Raw genomic sequence first — 26589 nt, 5'->3', positions numbered from 1 at the left:
TCAGCCTTCTTCACAGTCCAACTCTCGCATCCATACATGACCACTGGAAAAACCATAGCCTTGACTAGACGGACCTTTGTTGGCAAAGTAACGTCTCTGCTTTTCAATATGTTATCTAGGTTGGTCATAACTTTCCTTCCAAGGAGTAAGCGTCTTTTAATTTCATGGCTGCAGTCACCATCTGCAGTGATTTTGGAGCCCCCAAAAATAAAGTCTGACACTGTTTCCACTGTTTCCCCATCTATTTCCCATGAAGTGATGGGACCGGATGCCATGATCTTTGTTTTCTGAATGTTGAGCTTTAAGCCAACTTTTTCACTCTCCTCTTTCACTTTCATCAAGAGGCTTTTTAGTTCCTCTTCACTTTCTGCCATAAGGGTGGTGTCATCTGCATATCTGGGTTATTGATATTTCTCCCGGCAATCTTGATTCCAGCTTGTGCTTCTTGTGCTGTACAGTAGGTTATCTATTTTAAATATAGTGGTGTGTATATATCAATTCCAGACTCCAAATTTGTCCCCTACATTTCACCTTTGGTAACCATAAGCTTGTTTTCTAAGTCTGTGAACTTATTTGTAAATAAGTTCATTTGTATAATTTTGTTAGACTCCACATATAGGCAATATTATATGATATTTTTCTTTGTCTGACATTTCAATTAGTATGATAATCTCCAGGCTCATCCACGTTGCAGCAAATGGCATTATTTTGTTCTTTTAAATGACTGAGTAATATTCCATTATAGATATGTACCACATCTTCTTTATCCATTCCTTCTGTGTCAATGGACATTTAGGTTGCTTCCATGTCTTGACTATTGTAAACAGCACTGCAGTGAACACTAGGGTGGCATATATCCTTTTGAATCATGGTTTTCTCCAGATATATGCCCAGGAGTGGGATTGCTGGGCCATATGGTAGTTTTGTTTTTAGTTTTTAAAAGGAATCTCTACATTTTTCTCCATAGAGATGGTACTAATTTACCTTCCATTAACAGTGTAGGAAGGTTCCCTTTTCTCCACACTCTCTTCAGTATTTATTGTTTGTAGACTTTTTGATGGTGATCATTCTCACTGGTGTAGGTGGGGAAACAGTGGAAACAGTGTCAGACTTTATTTTTGGGGGCTCCAAAATCACTGCAGATGGTGATTGTAGCCATGAAATTAAAAGACGCTTACTCCTTGGAAGGAAAGTTATGACCAACCTAGATAGCATATTCAAAAGCAGAGACATTACTTTGCCAACAAAGGTCCATCTAGTCAAGGCTATGGTTTTTCCAGTGGTCATGTATGGATGTGAGAGTTGGACTGTGAAGAAGGCTGAGCGCCGAAGAATTGATGCTTTTGAACTGTGGTGTTGGAGAAGACTCTTGGGAGTCCCTTGGACTGCAAGGAGATCCAACCAGTCCATTCTGAAGGAGATCAGCCCTGGGATTTCTTTGGAAGGAATGATGCTGAAGCTGAAACTCCAGTACTTTGGGCACCTCACACGAAGAGTTGACTCATTGGAAAAGACTCTGATGCTGGGAGGGACTGGCAGCAGGAGGAGAAGGGGATGACAGAGGATGAGATGGCTGGATGGCATCACCGACTTGATGGATGTGAGTCTGAGTGAACTCCGGGAGATGGTGATGGACAGGGAGGCCTGGCGTGCTGCGATTCATGGGGTCGCAAAGAGTTGGACACGACTGAGCGACTGAACTGAACTATTAAGTCATTTTGAGCATCATTTCATGTGCTTCTTGGCTATGTGTATGTATTCTTTGGAGAAATGTCTATTTAGGTCTTCTGTCCATTTATTTTTAAATTTTTCTGATTTTGAACCACATGAACTATTTGTAGACTTTGCATATTAATTCCTTGTCTGTCACATTGTTTGCAAACATTTTCTTCTGTTGTATGGGTTGTCTTTTTGTTTTGCTTATGGTTTCCCTTGCTGTGCAAAAGCTTTTGAGTTTAATTAGGTCCCATTTATTTTTGTTTTTATTTCCATTACTCTAGGAGACAGATTGAAGAAGCTATTGCTCTGATGTATGTTAAAATGTGTTCTTTCTATGTTTTCCTTTAAGAGTTTTATACTGTCTAGTCTTACATTTAGGTCTTTAATTCATTTTGAATTTCTTTTCTTGTATGGTGTTAAAGAATGTTCTAATTTAATTTTTTTTAATATGTAGCTGTTCAGTTTTCCCAGCACCATTTATTGAAGAGACTGTCTTTTCTTCATCGCATAGTCTTGTCTTCTTTATCAATAGATTAACTGACCACAGGTGCATGGATTTACCTCTGAGTTTTCTATCCTGTTCCATTGAGCTGTATTTTTGTTTTTCTGCCAGCACAATACTCTTTTGATGACTGTAGCTTTGGAATATAGTCTGAAGTCAGAGAGTCTGACTCCTCCAGCTCTGTGTTTCTTTCTCAAGATTACTTTGGCTATTTGAGGTCTTTTGCACCTCCACACAAATTTTAAGAATTTTGTTCTAGTTCTGTGAAAAATGCCATTGGTAATTTGATAGGGATTGCATTGACCCTGTAGATTGCCTTGGGTAGTACAGTCATTTTGACAATATTGATCCTCCCAATCCAAGAACATGGTATATCTTTCCATCTGTTTGTGTCATCTTTGATTTCTTTCATCAGTGTCTTACAGTTTTCAGAATAGAAGTATTTTGCCTCCTTATGTAAGTTTATTCCTAGGTATTTTATTCTTTTTGATATGATAAATTGTTTAATTTCCCTTATCTTTGTTAATGTATAGAAATGCAACAGATTACTGTGTAGTAATTTTGTGTCCTGAAACTTTACTGAATTCTTTGATGAGCTCCAGTAGTTTTCTGGTGGGAACTTTAAGATTTTCTATGTATAGTATCATGTCATCTGCAACAGTGACAGTTTTACTTGGTGAGAAAATGCCAGCCTCCAGGAGAGCTCACACCAATGAGTGCTCCCCAGAACTACTGCTGCCAGTGTCTTTTTCCCTGCAGTGAGCCAAAGCCTCCCCCTTTGTTTGCAGAAGGCTCTCCAATACCAGCAGGTAGGTATTCTATGACCAGGCTTCCGTGAGTGAGGTCACTGCTTTTTTTCCCTGGGTCCTGGCACACACTCACTCCTGTGGGAGAACCTCTGCAATATAATTATTTTCCAGTTTGTGGGTCATCTACCAGGTGAGTGGACTTCCTTGGTGGCTCAGATGTAAAGAACCTGCCTGCAATGCAGAAGACTTGGGTTCAATCCCTGGGTTGGGAAGATCTCCTGGAGAAGGGAATGGCAACCCACTCCAGTATTCTTGCCTGGAGAATCCTATGGACAAAGGAGCCTGATGGGCTACAGTCCATAGGGTCACAAAGAGTCAGACATGACTGAGTGAATAACACTTTCACTTTTCACTTTACCAGGTGGGTATGGACTTGATTTTAGTGATTGCGTCCTCCTACCATCTTCTTGTGGCTTTTTTGTTTTCGGATACAGGATATCTTTTTTGGTAGGTTCCAGTATTTTTTTGAGGATGGTTGTTCAGCAGTTAGTTGTATTTTTGGTGTTTTCATAGGAAGAGGTGAGCTCATGTCTTCCTACTCTACTCTGTCTCCACCTCCAGACTGTTTCTTTAGGAGCTTTCTTGCTTCCTAGTATAGGTGGTGTTGATGTGAACTTCCATCTTAGAACTGCTTTTGCTGCATCCCATAAGGTTTGGTATATTGCATTTCCATTTGACTCAAGATTCTTTTAAATTTCCTCTTTAGTTTCTCTTTGATCCACTGGTTTTTCAGGATTGTGTTTTAAAATTTCCATGTATTTGTAAATTTTCTAGTTCTCCTCCTATTATTGATTTCTAGTTTCATACTACTCTGGTCAGAGATGATACCTGCTATGATTTTAGTTTTTTTGAATTTGTTATGACTTGTTTGGTGCCCCAACATATGGTTTATCTTAGAAAATGTTCCATGTGCACGTGAAGACTGTGTATTCTGCTGCTGTCAGACAGCACGCTCGGTGTGTCTGTTAGGTCTATTATATCTATCTATACTGCTGTTCAAATCTGATGTTTTCTTATTAATTCTGTGTCTGAATGATGCATCCATTTGTTGAAAGTGGGATAGTAAGATTCCCCACTATTATTGAATTGCTGCTTATTTCTCCTTTTAGTTCAGTTTTTGTTTTATGTATTTAGATGTTCCAGTGTTTGGTATATAAATATTTATAATTGTATTTTCTTTAATGAATTGACCTCTTTATTAGTATATAATGACCTTCTTTGTTGTTGTTTTAAACTATTTTTAAAGTCTTTCGTTTGATATGAGTACAGCTACCCCTTTTTTGGGGGGGATTATTTTTTGGTGTACTATCTTTTTCCACCTCTTCACTCTCAGTCTATACATGCCTTTAAGGCTAACGTGAGTTTCATATAAGGCAGCATATTGTTGGATTTTTAAAAAATTAGCCATTCTATGTCTTTTAATTAGAGAATTTAATGTTTATGTTTAAAGTGATTATTGATAGGTAAGGATTTACTACTGCAATTTTGTTCATCTTCTGGCCTTTGGTAGATGCATTGTTCCTTTTTTTCATAACCTGCTGTCTTTTTTTGGGTGTGTTTTGATGTCTTTTGGCACGAGTGTTCTTTGACTTCTTTATCATGTTCTTTGTGTAATTACTACAGGTGTTTCTATTGTGGTTACCACTAGGCTTACATAAAATATCTTAAAATTATAATATTCTATTTTAAATTGATAAAAACTTCAATGTAACTCCTCAAATTTACACCTTAACTTTTCCCATTTTAGTTTCTGGTGTTATGGTTTACATATTTTTAAGATTACATACCTAATAACAGATTAGTTATGAGTATTTCTATTATGTTAGCTTTTTAACTTATAACTAGAGTTGTACGTGAATTACATCACACTCTTACCATATTACATAATCTAACTTTGACCATACCTTTATCATTACAAGTGAGCTTTACTTTCTTCATTTTTACGATGCTGGTGAGTGTCCTTTTATTTCTACTCAAAGAACTCCCTTTATCACTTTTGTAAGGCAGGTCTAATGGGGACAAACACCTTGCTTTTGTTTGTTCATGAGTCTTTATCCTTCCTTCATTTCTGAAGGATGGTTTTGCTGGGTATAGAGTTTTTGGTTTAAAGTTTTTTCCTTTCAAGATTTTGAGTATATCATCCCATTTCTCCTAGCCTGAAGTTTCTGGTGAGAAACCTGTTGATAGTCTCATGGGGGTTCTTTTGTATGGGATGTCTTTTTTTTTGTCCTGCTGCTCTCAACTTTCTTTATCTTAGACTTTTGACATTTTTTCTTCTTTTAAAAGAAAAAAAATTCTTTTTTTTAAATTTAAAATTTCTTTTTCTTTTACAAATTTGTGTGGCGGGCTGACTTTCAGTAGATTACAGCAAGGGTGAAACCCCGACCCAGAAGCAGGTCTACGAATGATTTAGCACCAGGTTCCTCACGAACATGCAGTGTGTGACGGGTGACGGGGCGGCCACTTTTCCCGCCGCGCCCCATGTCCCAGGATGAAGGGCTCTCCACACTGACCCTGGTTCTGACACCATGGTGGGAACGGTGGGGGACCGACTTTTGAAGATTTTAATTGTAATGTGTCTCAGTGTAGCCCTATTTGGGTTCAAGCTATTTGGGGTCCTTTGAGCCTAATTGATCTGGATGTCCATTTCCCTTTTTTTTGATTTATAAAAATTTCAGCCATTGTTGCTTTCAATATACTTTCTGTTCTTTTCTCTTTGTCTTCAGGAATTTCTGTAATGCAAATATTCTTTGTGCAGGAGCTAGGGTGGGGTGGATAAGTGCAAAGCCTTTCATCACTGTTTTTCTGTTTTGTTTTTGTTCCTCTGAATAATTTCAACTGCCTTATCATCCAGGTTGCTGATTTTTCTTCTGTGTTGATTCTGCTTTTGAAGTGCTTTATTGACTTCTTCAGTTTGGTTATTGTATTTTTTTTAGTTTTTTTCATGGTTTCTATTTTTGCTCAACTTGTGTTCAATAGTTGTTTTCCTCATTTGTGTGCTCTTGCAGTTCACTAGAGTTCTTTAAGAGGACTATTCTGAATTCTTTGGCTGACAGCTCACAGATCTTCATTTAAATAGGGTCAGTTATTGAAGCTCTCTTAGTTTCCTTTGGTGGTGTCATATTTTTCTGGTTTTTCATTGCCCATGGTGGTATCTGTGCAACGAAGTAAGTGGTCTCTCTTCTAGACTTTATAGGTTTGCTTTGGTAGAGATAATTCTTCACCAGTTAGCTCAGTTTTGGTTTCTGGATGTATCTACTGATAAAGTCTTTGAGCAGGCAGGGCTTGATATTAGGATCTGTTTTTGAGTAAGATAACTGCCTGAGGCCAGGGGTGAGAGGGTGTGTTGCTGACTGCGAACAGTTGGACAGGACTCTTATCTCAGTTTCCTGCCTAAGGGAGGGCATAGTATAGGCTCTGCAGTTGCCTAGGTTCTCTGGTCAGGCTTTTTAGACCATTGGGCCAGGTTACTATACTCAGCAGTAGGTAGCGTCCTTGTCCTAGTCAGGCAGCAGAATGGAATCCAAGGGCTGCGTGGCTTTTTGTCGTGGGATTTGAATTTGGGAAGTGTATATACTGAATTCCCTGTCCAGATGGGGCTACTGGTTTTGCTCTGCAGATGGGAAAAGCCACGGAGTCTTTCTGTTCAAGTGCCACTATAAGCAGGGCTCTGGTTAGTTTCCTTGGTTGGGTGGGATGAAGCCTGTAGTCAGCACTGGGTAGGGCTACACATTAGTTTCCCTGCTTGGGCACAGTGGAAGAACTAGCTCCAAGGTTTGTAAGGCTATTCGTTTGTGGTCTTGATCCAAACCAACTCTTGCCCCAAGCTCCCTGCTCAAATAGGGCCACTGGCTCTGCTCTACAGGCTATCAGCTCAGCCTTCCCATCTCTCTGCTTGAGATTGCTGTGCAGTCCATTCTCTATGTGTTCCTGGCAGTGACCCTGGCCAGTCTGGGTGGGAGCCACACTCAGCAGCTGGCAGGCCTATGATCTGCTCCCCTGCCTGGATGCTGTGTGTGTGTGGGGTGGGTCCGCTTCAGGCACCTCCCACGTTTTCTGAAGAGGTTTTTCTGGTTTGCAGGAGCTGAGAGCTCCACTTAGCAGCAATGGGACTGTGGATGAACTATCCCTGTCTTGGCATAGCAGGGGAAGTCTCCATGCCTGACACAGACTGTGCTCTGGGGCCCATCCGCTCTGCCTGCCTGCCTCCTGGCTTGAGCACTGTTGGGCTTCCATGCCTTGGAGAGGGAGGTGGGCAGATCGGGCTCCAGGGCTGGCAAAACACCCCTCATTTGAGGACCTGACTTGCACCCAGGTGAGTTCCCTGGTCAGACTTGGTTCTGCAGCTGAGCAAAGCTGCCAGACGGGATTACTACCTGGGTGCTGCAGGCAGGGACTTGGTGTCACCAACCACACTTGGTGAGTGTGGGTTGTTGCAGGCCCCTCCCCATTTCCCCCATCAAGTCCGATTCCCAGTGGTTGAGCCCTGCAGACTCCCTTGCAGGCCTGTGGGACGATACAGGTGTAGTGGCTCTGACAAAGCAACTCACATTGCTGGGGTGGGGGCGGGGGCCCTGAATGCCTCCCATGAGCTTGCTTTTTCCACTAGTGGAGCTGTGCCAGCTGGGGGAGGGGCAATGTGGTCTGTGGGCAGCTGCACCCCTGACCCTTCTGATGTATCTGTCTTTCCCTCTGTGGTGCGTGTGTTGGGAGTTGCCTCAGCCTCACCCTGAGTTGTAGAATGCTCTCAGTGGTGCCTTGTTAGCTGCTGTGCTTGTAAGGGCAGAGCAGTCAGGAATGACCTGCATTCCCACCTTGGTGATACTGCTGAGATTAACTTTGGAAATGTGTAATTTCTATAAAATTATCCAATCCTTCTAATAATTAAGTGTGATAAATTCACTGGAAGCAGAGCCAAGGAGTCTGGGCCAGCCACATCATCTAATCAAACATCTTGAATTGTGAGGGTCCCTTTGCTAAAGAGGAGGTGTCTGGGCTGTAGGGGTCAAAATCGTGGGGAGTCTGACAAGCATGCTCAGCTCATCGTGGGCACCTGCCCCGCCTCATCTTCAGAGTGTGCGGGAGTTTTCACTTAGCCACACCGCTCTCTTATTCCGAATTAAATTACCCATCTAACAATATTTAAATTAACCTTGAGGCTTCCTGGAGAACATAAAAGTTATTTTGAATTATTTTCACTGCCAGAATCAGCACAATTCCCTTCCCAGCCAGCTCGGTAGGTATTCAGTGATTGAGAAACCAATTTTTAAATTAATACAATTTTGTGTTTCCAAGGAAGCCATTATTTTTAATTATCGGGCATTTTCCTCAGCCTGGCTTCCCCAGTTAATAAAACTCAGCTACTTAGCGTGGCTTTTATTTTTGCAGAGGGCAGACTTTGGGAGGTAGTTTCCCCATGTGGAATCTCCCTCCAGAATGTTTTGATCTCACCAAGCACACGCCTGTCACAAGGAGGCTCGTAAAAAACCCCGAGAAAAGGAAACGCTGTCGTCAAAATGGCCCTGCTGGGCCCATAACGGATGACTCTAACTTAGCTTGAGGGGCAGCGTGGGGAGCCGGTGAATTGAGAAACTGCAAAGAAGAAATTAACACTGAGCTGGGTCCCCTCCCGGAAGTGGCACTGAAGCACAGGAGGAGAGACCTCAGTTAGACTTAGAGCAGAACCCTTGCCTCTTCTGCTTTAAGTCTGGGAAACCCTGAAAAGATTCGTGAGGGAGGAGGGGGAGAGAGTCTCCTTGTCTGGCAGCGTTGAAAAGCAGAACTCCCCGCCTGGAGAGTTGAGCTGTTCACCCACCCAGAGGAGAAGCCTGGCCTGGATGACATCTTCATTTCCTTTCTGGGTCAGTCCTCTAGGATTTAAAAAGCAGCCCTCCCCAGCTCCCATACAACATGACTCTGTGCTATGTTGGGATCAGGGCTGGAGCAGACAGAACAACTTGCTATCAATTTAATATTAGCTTAAATAATGCATAATTAGAAGGTTAAGCCTCTGCAAACACATTAAATAATGTATTCCCCAAGCAAACATGATTTGGTGATGATGTGCTATTTTGGATGGCGGTGAGGTGGAAAGGTGGAAGAGACCCGGATCTGAGCTGCATTGTTGATACGGATCGTTTTTGTCATTATAAAGTAGACCCTTCCCTGGTCATGCCGTGGTTTCCTTACCTGTCATGGCCTGTGAACTTCTGGTGGGTAGAGGCTTTAGCTTAAGTTTCTCAGGGTCTCTATTTTTTGGAAAGTGCTTGGTGCTCGACAAGCATTTGTGAGTAAGGGGACTGAATTAGATTGGGTATAAGCATGTTAGATCTAAGGCTCTAATGTGAAAAACTGAGACAAGAAAATGTGAGCAGGACACTTGTGACCTCCAAATATCTGAAAGGCTGTTTTCATTCTAAACAGTGGTAGTCATTCTGGGAGGAACCCTGGAGTCCCGGAATAAACACAGATGGGAGGGGGTGGATTTTCAGGATGTCAATTTAAAATCACATCCATTCACTGAGCATTTCCTGAGCACCTACTATGTATGCTTGTTGATGTGATCAATACTTAAAATAGAGCAGAACAGTTAGGGCCCCTGCCCTTGTGAACTTACAGGTCAGAGGAGGATAAAGACACACAAACCGCCAGTGGAACACTTGTGTGGTTGTGAGCGTATATGGAATGGAGAAGGGACACAGACTCAGAACTGAGCCGACAAGGACAGCAGCCCAGAGAAAGTGCTGCCTCGGCGGTGGGGTTGGGGTCCCAAAGTATGAGAGTTCAACAGGTGAGGGCAGGAGGTGGGTTAGGGAGAATATTCCAGATGGGGTGGTCAGGAAGTGAGAGCTTGGGTGGTTAGCAGGGGCCCCGCTCAGGTGTCAGAGAACTTCACTTCTGATGCTTCGGGTATCCTGGTGGAGGCAGGTGGTCCCTGGGGAGGCATGTGGCAGAGAGGAGAGGCGTCTGATGTGGAGGTTCAGCCTAGATGACCTGAATGGGGCTTGTACTTGTCATCCTTCAACCTGAACTTCTGGATGTCAAGTATGCTGTACGTCTCTTTAGCCTCTAAGAAGAAAGGAAGACGGTGCAGCCTATGGATGAATGCTCCTTTGCATTCAACAGTGGGTACGTCTGGTGGGGACTTCTATATTTCTATAGTCACTAAGTCATGTCCAACTCTTTTGTGACGCCCATAGACTGTAGTCCACCAGGCTCCTCTGTCCATGGGATTTCCCAGTCAAGAATACTGAAGCGGGTTGCCATTTCCTCCTCCAGGGGACCTTTCCGACTCTAGGATCAAACCCGCGTCTCCTGCTTGGCAGGTGGATTCCTTACCACTGAGTCACCTGGGAAGCCCTTCCAAGATCCTTACCAGCACAATAAGGTCCCAATCCCTTGACCTCACCACCCCCAGCTAATTAGCTCTAGCCCTTCTGCCTCATCTTCTGCTCAGATAACAAGCAACAGTCTTTTCTGCCTCAGGGTCTTTGGATGTGCTGGTAGCTTAACCCAGAAGGCTTTCTTCCCATTCCATTACTGGAAAATTCCTACTCTTCATTCATTTCTTACCCCAAATGCCATTTTCTTTGTGTGGCCTTAACCTCAATCAGATATGCCCTGTTATCTCAACCATGTTCTCTCACAGCATCCATCACCATTTCTTTACATTATTTGTAGTTAATTTGATTACTGTCTGTTTTCCCCTTGCTACAGTATAAGCTCCATGAGGGTATTTTTACTTTTCTATCACACCAATCAAAACAGCAAGTAATCCAAAAGTAATGCTTGTTTGGGGATATATTATTGAATATATTTGCAGAGGCTTATCCTTCTAATTATATATTATTTAAGCTAATGTAATGTTTGTAGCAAGTTCTGTCTGTACAAGCTCTGCTCAGAACTGAGTGTCTTGTCTGTTCACTAATATATCCTCAGTGCCTAATACAGTGCCAGGAACATAATAGGTGCTTGGGGTGGTGGGGGGAGAAAACATGGGTTGGTGCAAAGTGAATGCACTGGGGCAGGAAGGGCGGATAAAGCTCAGGCTTTTGTGATGACACTGTAGGTGAGCAGACCTACCAGAGTGGGACCCACGCGGAACTGAGTTCACGTGTGTGTGTTCACAGGCACACATGCACATCTGCCTCCCACCTTGTTCCCGTGTCACTGTCATTTGCCACAAAAGTAAAAGTAACACAAGCCAACGTGTAATTGCAATGTCATACTAATTATACAGAAACCAAAACAAAATTACTAACTCCCACTCCTTCTGGGAATACTAATAACACTAATACCAATATCATGATGGAAGATTATCTTGGCAGCAATTTTCCTTTTGTTCTGCTACCTACACATGTAGCTGTTTCGTGCTTTTGCAATCTCTGTGTAAATCATAATCAGGAGGAGATATCCTAGAGGGTGGTTATATGCCTTCCTTATCAGAGAGAATCATGCAGTAAGCCTGTCTTAGCAAAGAGCAGAAGTTTTAAATCGTAACAGGAGGAGTTGGTTTCAGTTCTCTCTTCCAAAAGTATAGAAAGAAGTCTTGCTGGAGGGGAGAGGCATTAAAGCATGAACAAGTCCTCGGGACCAGAAGTGTGTTTTATGATTAGGCTTTGGAAGGATGGACGAGGAAGACTAGACAGGGGGTGTGTGAGTGTGATGTAACCATCTCTTCCTTCTTTGGGAGCAGCGCCCCCTTTCTTTGAGGTTTCCCCATCTAGAAGTTTTTCCTGAGCCATCCGTCATGTGGTACACGTGACCCAGCTGTGTACAGACCCCCCTGCCCCCTCCCGGAGCAGTGGGACTGGCCCAGGGCTGTGACTGCCATTCCAGCTGTGGCAGGCCCTTCAGAGGGCTTCAAAGGGATTTTGGTTTTTAATTCTGTAACAGATCCCTTTCTCGTCCCTCTGGGTCACTAAGCTGAGCTAATAGCAGCCTGGAGTCATCTTTAGCCAAGCCTGCCTGACCTCCCCAGTGTGAAGAGATCACCAGTTGAAGGTAGGGGTAAATGAGCCTAAGTATCAAGGGAAACACTGATAAGAGATGGAAGGGGTCCGGGAGAAAGATGTCAACGTGATGGTATCGTTTGAGCTGGTGAAGTCACTGGTGGGGAGAAGCAAGGCCACGCACAACGCATGCCCTTTTTAACAGCTCATTTGAGTACATGTCCTATTTCTTGCAGTGGAAAGATTCCTGACAGACGCATTTATGGACTATGCACATTCCACGGAGGAGCCTTTTAAGGGCGCGTGGTCATCATATCTTCATCACCCACTGCCTACATGCCCATCACATGTCATCAGGGATATAGCCGTGAGATGGTCCTCATGCCCATAGAGCTTACAAGGTACCCTGATGTAATAGCTTTGTGAGAAGGTCAGAGGAAACAGGGAAGAGTGATGGGTGGTGAGGGCTGGAGGCAGGAGGAAGTTTTCAAAAGAGATTCCTGGAGCAATCCTTGGGAGGCAGAAGGAAAAGTCTTCTCCACTTTGAGTCTAGGCAGCAACAACTGCTCGAGATTTGGCCCAAGTAAAAAAGCCATAAAGCTTTTGGTGGAAGGGAATGGCCATGGTCCATCCAGCCACCATTTTAACTTCAACCTGTAGGTAAGGGCTGCTGGTGCATCCCTCCCCTGAGAGATGCCCTTAGCTGGAAAGCTGGAAGAAGCAGGTACCTAGGTGGGTTAGACTTTCACTGGGGACCATTCTGGGGGTTCTGAACTCCAGGGATGCTCAGAGCCTTTGGCCCTCACTGCTCAACTGGCCAGACTCTCAGGAGTGGGCCAGCCCCTGGGAAAGGTCAGGCTGTTTGCATCAATGCAAACAGATCCACGGGGGTGGGGAGCAACGATGGAATGGTGCTGGTTCGGTGGTAGCATGTGACAGTTCATTCAGTTTCTTCCCTCTCCAAGAGCCAGGGCTGGGGCTGCCGGAATCGCACATCTCTGTCTCAGGGTTCAGGCCCCAGCCTCTGTCCCACAACAGAGCCTGGCAGGCTAGTCCTTGAAGTCTGGAGGACTCCTTGGCTTCCCAGTCTACCTGATCACGCAAACGGCCCCTTAAAGGTGAGCCTGATATAGCCACCCTGCTAGCTGCCAAATCCCATTAACTGTGTGTGCTAAGTAGCGCTCAGGTCTCCCTCTGTCTTCTCTGCTAGGGATTTTGTTTCTTGTTCGAATTACCCCCTCCTCCTATCCTGCCCCCATCTGATTTATCTTCCTCTGTACCCAAGGAAGCCTGAGAGGTCTTTCTAACACGACAAATCCCAACACGTCACTCTGCCAACCAAACCCCGGAGCAGCAGCACCCCCACCCTAGCAAAATATGCCCTTCATTCCCTTCCCATCCTAACCCTGACCAACTCACCCTGTCTCACAGTATAACACAGACCTTTCTCTCCAGCCACACTGAGTTAGTTTTCTGAAATGCCATTCCTTTTTTTGAGGGGGGGTGGGGGCAGAAACCTCTTTGCCTTTTCACAAGCGACGCTTTGATCACCCCTTGCTGATAATCTTTGCCTGGCTAATTCCTCCTGCTCTGTAGAACGGATTCCAACTCTTCTGTGAAGCATCTCTCAGCCCTGAGCTGGAGGGCAGGGACCCTGCTATGTGGTCACCAAATCTCCTTTCATTTTCTTCTTAGGCTTGTATAAAGACACCATTTCCTAGGCTTCCTTGCAGTTAAGTTGAAGTCACCCCACTGTGTTCTCACCAGGGGGAATGGCAGTGATGCCTGCCACATCTAGCCATGTTCATTAAGCCCCCACTTTCAGGGCTTATCTGTGCCCATTTGTTAACCGATCATAGCTCATCCTCCCCCGACTGATACAGTGGCGTGCCCCCTTCTTGACATCCTGGCCTCGTTGACAGCTCACAACATCACGTGACTCGCACTTGCCACTCCACCTTCCTCCTCTACCTTCTCCCAACGGCTCCCCAGCAATTTCCAGGAGTTGCTTTTATTTCATTCACTAAACAATTTATGAATTGAATTAAAATAAATGAGATGCAAATAAATTCCAGGCTTTCTCCCTCATTTTCAAATTACATTTTCAGTCCACTCAACCTGTTATAATCTCATAGTGATTTTCATTTAAGAGAGCTAAATGGATATGTGATTATTGTTACAGGAACTAACACCAGACAATTAAATGTTGAGGTGTTGATAGATAAAGCTGTGTTTCGATTTGCATAAACATGATGCCAGCAAATCTAACCCTGGCAGAAATTCAGTTATAAGACTTGCGTGCCTAACTTCTGCTAATTACCACGAGTACCATTATTACGACTTTTAATATTCGGAGTTGGGATTATGGCCATTTTATTTGAGGGCTGCATTTATCTTTATTTCAAAAACTCAGTCAAAATGCATCACTGACTTATCAGAGAAAAGGCATGATTACTACTCCTAATCAACTTCTACAGTGCAGTGTATCAAAAATCAATTATACAGCCCTGAAATCCAGTCATTAAGGATTTAGTTACTAATCTCATTTCATTTTTGTCTTTAGGAAGATACTGCAGCTTGCAACTCTACAGATACCAGCAGAGGAAGAAAAACATGGGCGACTGCTGATAACCTAATGTGGAGAATTAAACTCCAACTAAACAAAGGTAGAATCTTAACATGGAGTGGCCTGTTCTGCAGGGAGTCACCTGGGCTGGCTGGATTTCAAGCCAATAACACAGTAGCAGTTATGACCCAGGTTTTTTTGGGGGTGAGCCTTCTGAGCTCAGGAATTCCAAAGCATTTGTGAAGCCCTGCAGCATCACATTGTTTACCATCTTCCTTGTGAGTATCTTGATCTACAATGATGTTTTATCTGTTAGTTGGTTTACTGTCTGCTGCCTCACCTGCTGGCTGTAAGAGGGCAGGGATCTTGTGCGGTATAGCTCCAGTGTGTCCACAGTGCCTGGCTCCTCGTTAGGTGTTCAATAAATAGGTGTTGAATTTGACAAAGACTGAGATCCCAAAGATGTTCCCAGTGAGCATGAAGGTAAGAACCCGTCCCTCTTCACGCCATGTAAATGACCAGAGCAGGACCCAGGCTATCTGGATGACTGTTGATGGAATCAGGAGTTGTGAAGCCTATTGGCTAAGAATCCTAGCACGTGAGACAGAAAGAGAGAACTGGGGCTGAGTTCTGTCCTTGGCATTTTCAAACCATTGTACCCTGGAATTGGTTACTTAGCTCCCCAGAGCCCATGTTTTCTCATCTGAAAAATGGAAATAATACCTACCTCCATTGGAAAGTAAGATAATAAAAGCAAAGCATTTAATGTCGTGTTTGCATCATAAAAGTCCTCCATGAATGTTATATATTGGTTTTAAAAGCTGTAACTTGTGGTGAGTTACCTAGTCTGCGGAAGCTAGAGTTGGTTAAAACTTCTTGCTGCAGCTTGCTTGTTACTTCCTCTTAGGAAGCCTTCCCTGATGCCTGCAGGGTGGATAAGAGCTCCTCCTCTGTGATCCCACCAAGCCCTGGATGCTCCTCCAGCTTCTCGCTCAACCCACTGGATTATCCTGAGTTCATCTGTTCTACCAGACTGTCAACTCCTTGCGCCTAGAGAGTGTGTTATAAAACTTATTTAGCAAAGCACACAGTAGGGCATAGGCACCAGCTCATTTGTTAAGTTGGCCAAACAGTGAAAGGTGACAGAGAAAATGGCAAGTGTGAAAAGAACACCAAAGGGAATCTCTACTTTCAGCTGAAGGTAAATCCCCACCTTTTCCATCCTAGAAAATGCAGAACATTCTCCCTGAGACCTAAGTCCCCGAGGGATGCGACTCACGTGTTTCTTCCAGGGAAGAAAGGAGCCATGGAGGCTTGGGAGAGGGCCTCAGCTCCTGAGGAAAGGGGGTGTACCCTGCCACTTTGTGGGGACAAGTTGGGTGGGACGACTTACCCGGAGCTTCCTGCCAAAGATGGTAACTTTGCCTTTAATCTGTTCCTTTCTTAGGCGCCACTCAATGGAGTTGAGGCCATTCTCCATGGGCAGGGAGATATTGCAGCGCCCGATGGTGGGGGTGATGGTGCCCGCAAGCACGTGGGGCTCACTGTGGAAGCTCACGCCCATCCCATTGGCGTACATCACCCGCAGGGTCCCGTTGTTGCAGAGCTGGTAGCTGTTCCGCACTTGATCTGGAGAAATGGAAGTGGGGGCAGGGAGAGGGAAATAAATTATCCATGCTGCTAGTCATGAGAGAACGGAACCCCTATTTTTGTAGGTTTCCATGGTACTTTGCAGCTGTCAGGCTAAGGCTGCCTTCAATTAGCACACGTGCAATGTTAAGGTGAGTAGCAGAGATGCTACTGATCCGTGGAAAGAAAAACATTATTAATATGTGGCATTCTAGAAATAATTATGCTGTGATAGTTTTCTTCTACTCACTGAAGACTATTAATAGTAGTACATTTAAAGATGTATCTTGCCTACACAATTCATGTCAATCAAATCCCTGATCTTTAACATATATATTTTAGCTGAAATGGAAAAAAATAAATGAAAACAGATGTAATTTTGTTTCCTTTCCCCTACCATCTAACCTGAGGCTGATGGTTTACCATGGGTCAGATCCACTGCAAATCAAGTCTAAGAGTCTTCAAGAAGCAGCAGCCTTCCTGCCCCTCATCTCCTTGCTGCTGACTCTACCATGATGCCACCTCCACACGAGACAAATCTGAGGAGCCTCAAATAGCAAGAGAGAGACTGAGCCAGTGGGTGCTGATAATGTGTGTTTATCTGCCCAAATGGAATCTACACTCGTCCATCAGACTTCTGACCTTTTCCCTTATCAAAAAGTTCCAGGTAGGAAATGTGACTCTGAGACTCTTCTTATGGATAAGTTGCTTCCTGATTATTTGGGCAGAGTCCAGCTGGGCTGGCCTCCGAGATGCTAACTTTTGGGGGTAGCAAGCAAGTGGGGACCTGTCACTCCTGCGACTGCAGCCATCACGCAGAAAGACAAAAATCTACATCATTAATCATCTGGCAGAGAAGAAATAGAGTCATAGAAACAGGCTCTGTCATGGGATAATAGTCCAGAAATGTCACCATTTATCTGCCATGGGACACTTTTATCCTCTGACAACGGGCTAGCCCACCGACAGTCTATCTTAATTAAAAGAAAAATTAATCTGCACAATTCCTTTTCTTGCCAGGCCCCGTGCTTGTCCTGGAGTGTGCGTCATGTTGAACAGCAAGAGAAACTACAAGCCGGTCAGAGACCTTTACGGTCTGGGCAAGAGACTGCTAAAGGGCTCTGTGACTTGAGGACAATGGACTCATCACACAAATGTTTAGTAGACAGAATGAGACTAAAACCACCTTTGAGGAGGTAGCTGTGTTTGTTGGGTGAGTAGGGAGTGCTGGTGACAGAGAAGTGGGAATGGAAAAGGACATTCTCCTGCATCTGATGAAATCCTTTTCTATAACGTGGATGTCTTATAGAGTTAGTTTGCTATGGGCTAAAACTGCAAGCTGAGGGGTGCTAGGAAGTCCTCCCAGGCTTGGTAACTCACACCTGCCTCTGGCCTTGGCTGCGTCAAGGGTGAGGGTGTGAGTAGGATGGTGATGAGTGAGGGACTTACCTTGTACCACTGTGTAGGAGGCCTCCACCGAAGACAGGTTGGTAATGACGGTGACATCGTCATCACGGTTGGAGTTCTCAATGTCGATAGTGATGGACTTCTCCATTTCCCGGTGTAGGCTGGTCACCACCCCCGTGGGGCGTGTCACGTTGGTGAGGCGGCCCTCGTGGTCATAGCTGGAGAAGAGATACACTGATGAGAAGCAGTTCCTGGGGCTGAAGACTTCCTCAAAACTCAGAACCCCACAATGGATAGACTCATGGGGCTAGAAAAGGAGAGAGGGGGAAGGGGGGGTGGCCGGGTGGTGCAGCACACCCGCCTGCCCTGGGAAATGGTGGTGCTTTCTACTACCCACCCATTTACCTAACAACATACTACTTATGCTTTCCCAAGTTAGTGAGAACAGCTCCTTTATGCTCTTTAATTTGGGCTCCACAAAGTAAAGGACTAATGAATGAACAAGAAAATCTGAATAGACCAATGAGGAGTAAGGAGACTGACTCATGAATCAAAGCCTCCCACCAAACAGAAGTCCAGGATCACCTGGCTGGCTTCCTGGTGAGTTCTACTGAATATGCAAAGAAGAATTAATACCAGTCCTTTTCAAACTCTTCCAAAAAATAAACAGGAAGGAATAACACCAAAGTCCTTTTATAACGCTGGCATTACCCTGATACCAAAGCCATATACATGGACACTGCCAGAAAACAAAATTACAATTCAGTGTCTCTAAACATAAATGCAAGCATCCTCAACAAAATATTAGCAAATCAAATTCAACAGTACAGTAAGAGGCTCAGACGCCATGATCAAGTGGGAGTTATTCTAGGGACTGCAAAGATGGTTCACATCAGCAAATCATTCCATGTGAAATACCATATTATCATCTCAATAGATGCAAAAAAACATTGACAAGAAAACCCTCAACGAAGTGGATATAGAGGGAACATGTCTCAAGATGAAAAGACAGACCATAGCTAACCTCAGACACAGTGGTAAAATCTGACCATTTTTACTCTAAGATCAGGAGCAAGACAAAGAATGCCACTTTATTCAACATAATATTGGAAGTCTTATCCAGAGCAATTAGCCAAGGAAAAAAGGTATTATTTGTAAATAACATATTCTATATATGTATATAAAACCCTAAAAACTTCACCCAAAAAAACTGTCAGAAATAAGTTCAGTAAAGTTGAAGGATACAAATATATAAAATCCATTGTGCTTCTATAAAGTAAGTACCAGAAAGAAAATTTTAAAAACCATTTATAGTTATACCAAAGAAGAAAAAAATACCTAGGAATATATTTAACCAAGGAGGTAAAAAACCTGTACATTGAAAGCTATGACACTGATGTAAGAAATCAAAGAATATACAAATAAATGAAAAGATAGTATATGCTTATGGATTGGAATAAATAATATTGATAAATTATCCATGCTGTCCAAAGCAAGTTACTGTCTCAGTGCAATCTCTGTCAAAATTCTAACAGTATTCTTCATAGCAATAGAACAAATACCCTAAAATTTGTACAGAACCACGATCCCCAAATAGCCAAAGTGATCTTGAGAAATCACTGCTGCTGCTAAGTCGCTTCAGTCGTGTCCGACTCTGTGCGACCCCATAGACGGCAGCCCACCAGGCTCCCCCGTCCCTGGGATTCTCCAGGCAAGAAATCACTAGGGAACTGCAAATCAAAACCCACACATACATGGCCAGTTTATGACAGAGGGGCTGAGAACATACAGTGGGGAAAGAACAGTCTCTTCAGCGAGTGGTGTTGGGAAAGCTGGACAGTCACCTGAGAAGGAGTGAAACACTGTCCTCTGCCACTCACGAAACTGACTCAAATGGAATGAAAACCTGAATATAAGACCTGAAACCACAAGTCCTAGAAGTAAATAGAGGCGCTAAGCTCCATGACATTAGTGTTGTGGTTTTTTTTTTTTTTTTTTTTTGCACTTGACACAAAAGCAAAGGTCATAAAAGCACAAACCAACAAGTGGGATTATTTCAAACCAAAGAGCTTTTGCACAGCAAGGCAAATCATCCACAAAATACAGCAATGTACTGAGTGAGAGAGAATATTTGCAAATCTGACAAGAGAAAATATCCAAATATAGAAAGAATTTATACAACCCAATAGCCAAAAACATGAACAATTTGACTAACAAATGAGAGGATATACAGATGGGCCATCAGGTACATGAGAAGATGCTCAGCATCGTTAATCATTAGGGAACTGCAAATCAAAACCATACTAAAATATTGCCTCACAATAGTTAGAATGGCTCCTATGAAAAAACAACACAAACCATGTTGGTGGTGATCTGGAGGAAAGGGAACCTCCTACATGGTGGTTGAGAATGTAAATTGGTGCAATCACTATAGAAAACAGTATGGGGATTTTTCACAGAGTAGAATTATCCTGTGATCCAACGGCTCCACTTCTGGGTGGAATCTGAGGAGCACAAACACGCTACTTTGAAAATATTTATGCACTCATATTCACTGCAGCATTATGTACCACAGTCAAGATATGGATTAGGGGTCCATCTCCAAGATGAATCAAAAAAAAAAAGCTATGCTATAAACAGAACATTATTCAGCCATAAAAAGAATGAAATCATGCCATTTGTGACAACACACGTGGACTTTGAGGGCATGATGTTAAGTGAAATAATTCAGACAGAGAGACAAATCCCCTATATGTAGGTCTCAAAAACAAAAACAAAACCCCACAAAAAACCAAACCTATAGACACAGAGAACTGATTGGTGGTCGCTAGAAGTGAGGGGTAGATGAGGGGGGTCAAAAGGTACATAATTTCCAGCCTCCCAAGGCAATAGAAATAAAAAATAAACAAACGGGACCTAATCACACTCACAGGTTTTTGCACAGCAAAGGGAACCATAAACAAAACAACAGACCTACAGACTGGGAGAAATATTTGCAAACAATGTGACCAAGAAGGGCTTAATTAGCAAAATATACAAACAGCTCACACAACTCAGTAACAAAAAAGCAAACAACTCAATCAAAAAAATGGGCAGAGGACCTAAAAAGACATCTCTTCAAAGAAGACATACAGATGGCCAAGAGGCACATAAACAGATGCTCAACTTCGCTGATTGCTAGAGACATACAAATCAAAACCTACAATGGGAGTTTGGGTCAGAAGAACCACCAGCAAAAAGTCCACAGATAAACACTGGGGAGGATGCGGAGAAAAGGGAAAGCTCCTGCACTGTTGTGGGAATATAAGTTGGTGCAGCCACTATGGAAAGCAGTACGGAAGTTCCTCAAAAAACTAAAAGGAGAGTCGCCGTATGATCTGCAATCCCACTCCTGGGGATATACCTGGACAACATGCACCCCAGTGTTCCCAGCAGCACTGTTTACAACAACCGAGACATGGAGACAGCCTCAATATCCATTGACAGAGGAGCGAGAAAGACGTGGTACACACACACAATGGAATAGTACTCAGCCAGCCAGGAAAAGAACGAACCAACGCCATCTGCAGCAACATCAGCGGACCCAGAGATTACCATACTAAGTGAAGTAAGCCAGAGGGAGAGAGACAAATGCCACACAGCACCACTCATGTGTGAAATCTAAAACACGACACAAATGGACTTATCCATGAAACAGAATCAGACTTACATACAGAGAGAATACACTCGTGGTTCCCAAGAGAAAGGCGGGCTTGGGGAGGGATGGATTGGGAGTTTGGGATTAGCACATGCAAACTGTTAGGGATAAATTACAAGGTCCTATTGTATAGCACAGGGAACTATATTCAGTATCCTATAATGAAGCATAATGGAAAAGAATATGAAAAAGAATTAACTGAATCACTTTGCTATACAGCAGAAATTAATGAAACATTGTAAACCAACTACGCGTGCATGCCTGCTAAGGCGCTTCAGTCGTGTCCGACTCTGTGCGACCCCGTGGGCAGCAGCCCACCAGGCTCCTCTGTCCACAGGATTCTCTAGGCAAGAATACTGGAGTGGGTTGCCATTTCCATCTCCAGTAAATCAACTATACTTCAATAAAATAAACTTACAAAAGGTACAGATTTTCGGTTGTAAAATAAGTCATGGGGAAGTAATATATAGCATGGTAACTGTAATTAATAATACCGTATTACATATTTGAAAGTTGCTATTGCTAAGAGAGTAGAACCTGAAAGTTCTTATCATAAGAGGTTCTTGTAACTATATGGTGACATGTTAATTAAATGTATTGTGGTCATTTCACAACATATACAGAATCATTATGTTGTATCCCTGAAACTAATACAATGTTACACATTAATTTTACCTCAATAAATAAGAAAATAAAAAACAGTTCTAAGTGGTTTGATGTGGGGTGCTTAGTGGAGAACTCAGACAGTGTTCCAACTCTTGCTGCCAAGTAGGGACAGTGTGAGCAGTGTATTCCACGAGTCCCAGGCAATGATTTAATTCCAATCCACTATATTACCTGGACACCTACAGTGTGTAGATTGCTGTGCTTTGCTGTGAGAGAAATAGTAGGAACCGGAGCTTCTACTTTTGGGGAACAGAGAATTAAGGCTGAGACCAGAATCTCAGTGACCACCAGGAGAAAAGCAGGTTTTCTTTAACTTTCAAAGAAGATTCAGCTTTTGATACCCCTGGAGTAAATGTCTAAGATTCAGGTCTCTCTACAAAGAAGCCTGGAGACACTGGCAAGGAGCTGTGAGTTCCAGTAATGGGGCCTCATGGCCACCCAGTGGAACCAGCTCTGCCTTCCTGGTCTCAGGTGGGGCTGGAGGCTGCATCTGACTCCTTCATTCAGCACCTACTCACTGAGTTCCTCGTAGGTGCCAGGCACTGTTCAAGGATCCGGGGACCCATCTAGGAACAAAATGGATGAAAATCCTTGACCTCGTGATGTGTGTAAACTAGATGCAGAGGGTCAAAATAAAGCTCACAATACAGAGTATGTCATATGGTGACAAGCGGTAAGGAGGAGAGAGAGAGAGAGCACGTGTAGAGCTGGTTGTCCTTTTCAGTAGCCCTGTGCCCTTCAGCGATAACAGATCGCTCGCGCCCATTCTGAGAACTTAGCAGACACAACAGCAGTCCAGAGGGCATTCCCATGTTGGCTTCATCCCTGCCCAGCTCTCCACGGGGCACTTCCCAACTCAAAGGGGAGCGGGGATAAAGGTAGCCCCTTAAAGGGACCCACTCCAGGCTCCTCGAGTGGCAATGCTGGCTGATTCTAGAAAGTAACTCTTGAACCCTGCTCCCTGGAATGTAACGTCCCTCCCTCCCTCAGAGCTGATATTCAGTCCTTCCTCTGTTGCTTTGTTGGGAGGAGTTGATCAGGACTAGAATAGCCCTTTATATTACTTTATTTTAGTTTATATTTAGTAATGCTAAAAGTATTTAAAATTAAATATTAAAGTACTAAAGTATTATTTTATATTATATAATAAATGTATTTTATATACTATATAAATATATTTTATTAAAATTTTTATAAATACTTTATATATATATGTAGGCTACGTTGCTTCAGTCATGGCTGACTTTTTGTGACCCCATGGATGGCAGCCCACCAGGCTCTTCTGTCCATGGGATTTCCCAGGCAAGAATACTGGAGTGGGTTCCCATTTCTTCCTCCAGCGGATCTTCCTGACCCAGGGATCCAAGCTGTGTCTCTTATGTTTCTTGCATTGGCAGGCGCATTCTTGACCGCTAGCACCACCCGGGAAGACTCCCCCCTTCTGGAGGGCCGGTCCTCTGGGCCCCAGGTCTGGTAAGGCAGGCTCTGCCCTGGCAGGAGAGAGAGTGGCAGGAGTACAGGGGGTGAGGAGAGAGCAGGATGAATTCAAAGTGGAGTATTGGTCCAGTGGCTAAGACTCCATGCTTCCAATTCAGGGGGCCGGGATTAGACCCCCAGTCCAGAAACTAGATCCCATGTGCCGCACCTAAGAGATCCTGAGTGCTGCAACTGAGACCCAGGGTAGCCAAGTAAATAAATGTTTTAAAAAGTTTTCAAAGTGAAATATTATGTAGAGATCAGATGGGAAAACTACATGCTTTAATTCTGACTCTTTAAACTGAATCCAGGCGTCTGTGGGGTTTTGTTCATGACTTTGTTGACTCCTTTCTCTAAAGTTTTCACTAAGGTGACCATCTCAACAGGAAGTCGAATTTGTGTCTGACTATTAAACAACCAATTTGCTGACAATGTGTGAAAAAAAAATACCACTAAACAGAAGCTACCATCTTTTTTAGGAGGCTAAGAAAACCATATGCATTGAACTCCTACAGTGGAGAATGTATGATCTTTTACCAACTTTATGGAAGAAAAGCAACTCTTCATATCAAGAGAGAAAAAAATTCTCTCTTCCGTGTAACTTCTGAACAATCATGAGGGGGAAAAAAAGTGACCATGTTTTCATTTAGTTCGGCGCCCCTTCTGGAAACTACTCTTTTACTTAAGAGTTCCTGTCTCAGGATGCACCTCAGCCTGAACTCTGTCACTCCAGCCTCTTATACCTGGCCCACTTCAGACTGGCCTCCTGAGAGTGACACCAATTCTCTCTGAAATGTGTTGGATCTTCAGGTGCAAGTGAGAAGAGAAGTTGAGAATCTAAGAGGCATTTGGATTACAGCGCAGCTTTAGCTTAACTTTGTGTGAGAGCCAAAGATGACACTCAGATGGCACCTTCAGGGACAGAGTCCCCTGGTAAAGTGTGGTCCAGTCCCAGTGCCCTGAAGGATGTCAGGCTGCTTCGGAAGTCTGAGAAAGACAGCTTTGCCCAAAGGAAGATGGCAATGCAACCTACTTCCAGCAGATGGCAGAAGCTTCCTTTACATTCTCTTAAAGCCTTTGGAATGCAAACAGAAAGTGAACATGCCTGAATTTAAGACTGATCATCAACGAAGTCTTCTGTTCTTTCTCCTGTCCTTTCCTTCCGTGACAACACCTGGCCAACATACTAAATTCTCAGCTAGCAGCATCACACAGACAGAAAGCAATGACTCCAAATTACACAGTGGTTAACCAGATCCTTCACCATCAAGGACAGCCAGATCCTTACCCGTGCCATCCCTGTCTCAGCCAGCCAAGGAGCAACCTTAGCAATCATGCCTTAGCAACCTCCTCCCACTGGCATCCCACTGGTTAATACCTGGAGCAGCAGGCAGGTGACCAAGAACTGCCTGCAGGAGTGAGGGGAAACAGCTTTTTGGTAAAACAAACAGCAGGACTATCAAGTATGAGATAATTGTTAGGGGAAATATGACCAGCTCTCACATCTTTTAATATACCTAGCACTTTATCTGTATTGATCTGCTTCTGCTAAAGAGGAAATTCAGAGTTTATCTACCTGTCTGTGCAATCAAGTGTGTTGCTGGACCTATCGGCAAATTACAGGAGCCCCACCAGGACCATGCCTTTTAGTTTCTAATTTCCGCACCCACGGCAAACATGAATAATCAGCAGAGTTAATCAACACTTGATCTCTCAGGCGCTGTGCGTGTCCAATATCCTGAAACTGGAACGGCAAGCAGACAACAGGAATTCCCAACTCTTGTAGGGAGGATGTTCGATATCAGACACCCAATAATGCAAATCACTTACGAGTCAGGCAGAGGGGACAGGACTACCCCGAAGCATTAAAGTCAGGAAGACAACATGACTAAATGATTCTAAAAGCCACACCAACACTTGATCCTGATGCCAGCGAGGGTAGTAGGGAAAGTGCTCTGAGGAACTACTTTAAAAGTCGACTTACTCATAGAATGTTGTCCATCCTGTTTCATCACTCTTGGTGGCTAGGAGGCCAGTGTTCCCATCATAGGTCATGAGGCCAAGCTCCAAGTTCTGCGTGGACACGACTTTGAGACCTCCGTTGGTGCCCACTGTGAGGGTGATGATCTGGTTGTCGGGCATGAGCAGATGGCGGGGCGTGCCACTGCTGTCCCGACGGATCTTCAGGGAATTTCCGTTGTTGTCAATCAGCTCAGTGACATCATTGTCAGCACTGTACGTGAAGTTGTACAAGTACTCCCCCGTCACCAGGCTCACGGTGTACTGGTGGATACCTTCGGCGTTGAAGACGTACAACTCCTGTTCCCCAGGGGAGGCAGCCTCATACTGGTTAAAAGCATTCAGAACGGGCTTGTTCTTGCTGACTGCCCTGATCCGAATATTCCCAAGGTCCGCGATGTAGATGGTACCGTCAGGAGCTACAGCTAAGGATGATGGGGAATTCAAGATGGCGTCAGTCGCGTAGGCATCGTCTCCTGAGTAGCAGTTGCAATTGACATCGTTTTTGCAGTCACAGTCAGAGGCTGCGCCTGCTAACAGGCAGATCTCCCCATTGGTTGTTACCTGGCGTAGTCGGTTAATCTTCTTCTCATCCGTCTCGGTGATGTAGAGGACCCCAGTGTGAGAGATGGCAATGGCGCTGGCTGACTCCAGGGCAGAGTGAATGGCTAGTTTGCTAAGCGAGTAGTCAATGCCAGGAACCTGGCAGTGCATGGGGCGTCCCGCGATGATGCTGACTTGATGGTTCTCGGTGATGCGAAGGATGACGTTGTTCTCCAGAACATACAGGGAGTTGTCCATGGGGTTGACAGCAAGGTCTGTTGGCCACTCCAGGCGAACCTACGGATGATACAGCACCAAATTCAAGGACAGCCTCTAACATGCTCAGTGTTTACCTGCGCCAGGGCACTTCTATTGATTTTATGCAACTGGGGGAAAAATACTTTTTTTTTTTCCCCTAACACAGTGTAGAAGTGCCCATCATGGGACCACTTGCTCACTGTCCATGCTGGGCATGATGGAGAAGAGACTGTGGAACAGATATCTTCTGTGGCATCACCTGCTGGGGCTAGAGTAGGTCACCAGTTCTACCCACAATGCTCTTTGCAGCCCCAGATGATTGGGCCAGGGTTGGATTCACCACACAT

At 44.1% G+C, this 26589-nt stretch overlaps 1 protein-coding gene and 1 long non-coding RNA gene across 2 annotated transcripts in view; one reads left to right on the top strand and one right to left on the bottom strand.

Annotated features, from left to right (window-relative positions):
* TENM2 (teneurin transmembrane protein 2) overlaps window positions 1-26589 on the bottom strand; it is a 1056669-nt gene that overhangs the window by 37399 nt on the left and 992681 nt on the right. Inside the window, exons 23-25 of the mRNA XM_010863352.1 lie at window positions 25407-26281; window positions 17626-17801; window positions 15941-16176 (exon numbers count right to left, since the gene is read on the bottom strand). Coding sequence (XP_010861654.1) covers window positions 15941-16176; window positions 17626-17801; window positions 25407-26281 — 1287 coding nt within the window. The remainder of the gene's footprint in view (window positions 1-15940; window positions 16177-17625; window positions 17802-25406; window positions 26282-26589) is intronic.
* Window positions 12151-14638, top strand: LOC105005377. The gene is made up of 3 exons (XR_827313.1): window positions 12151-12382; window positions 12947-13099; window positions 14545-14638. It is a non-coding gene; the product is annotated as an uncharacterized LOC105005377 (long non-coding RNA).

This window comes from Bison bison, unplaced genomic scaffold (genome assembly GCF_000754665.1).
Source record: "Bison bison bison isolate TAMUID 2011002044 unplaced genomic scaffold, Bison_UMD1.0 scf7180017864490, whole genome shotgun sequence".
Classification (NCBI taxonomy): domain Eukaryota; kingdom Metazoa; phylum Chordata; class Mammalia; order Artiodactyla; family Bovidae; genus Bison; species Bison bison.
Note: the sequence above shows the minus strand (reverse complement) of the source record. Positions and strands in the feature narration are given on the sequence as shown.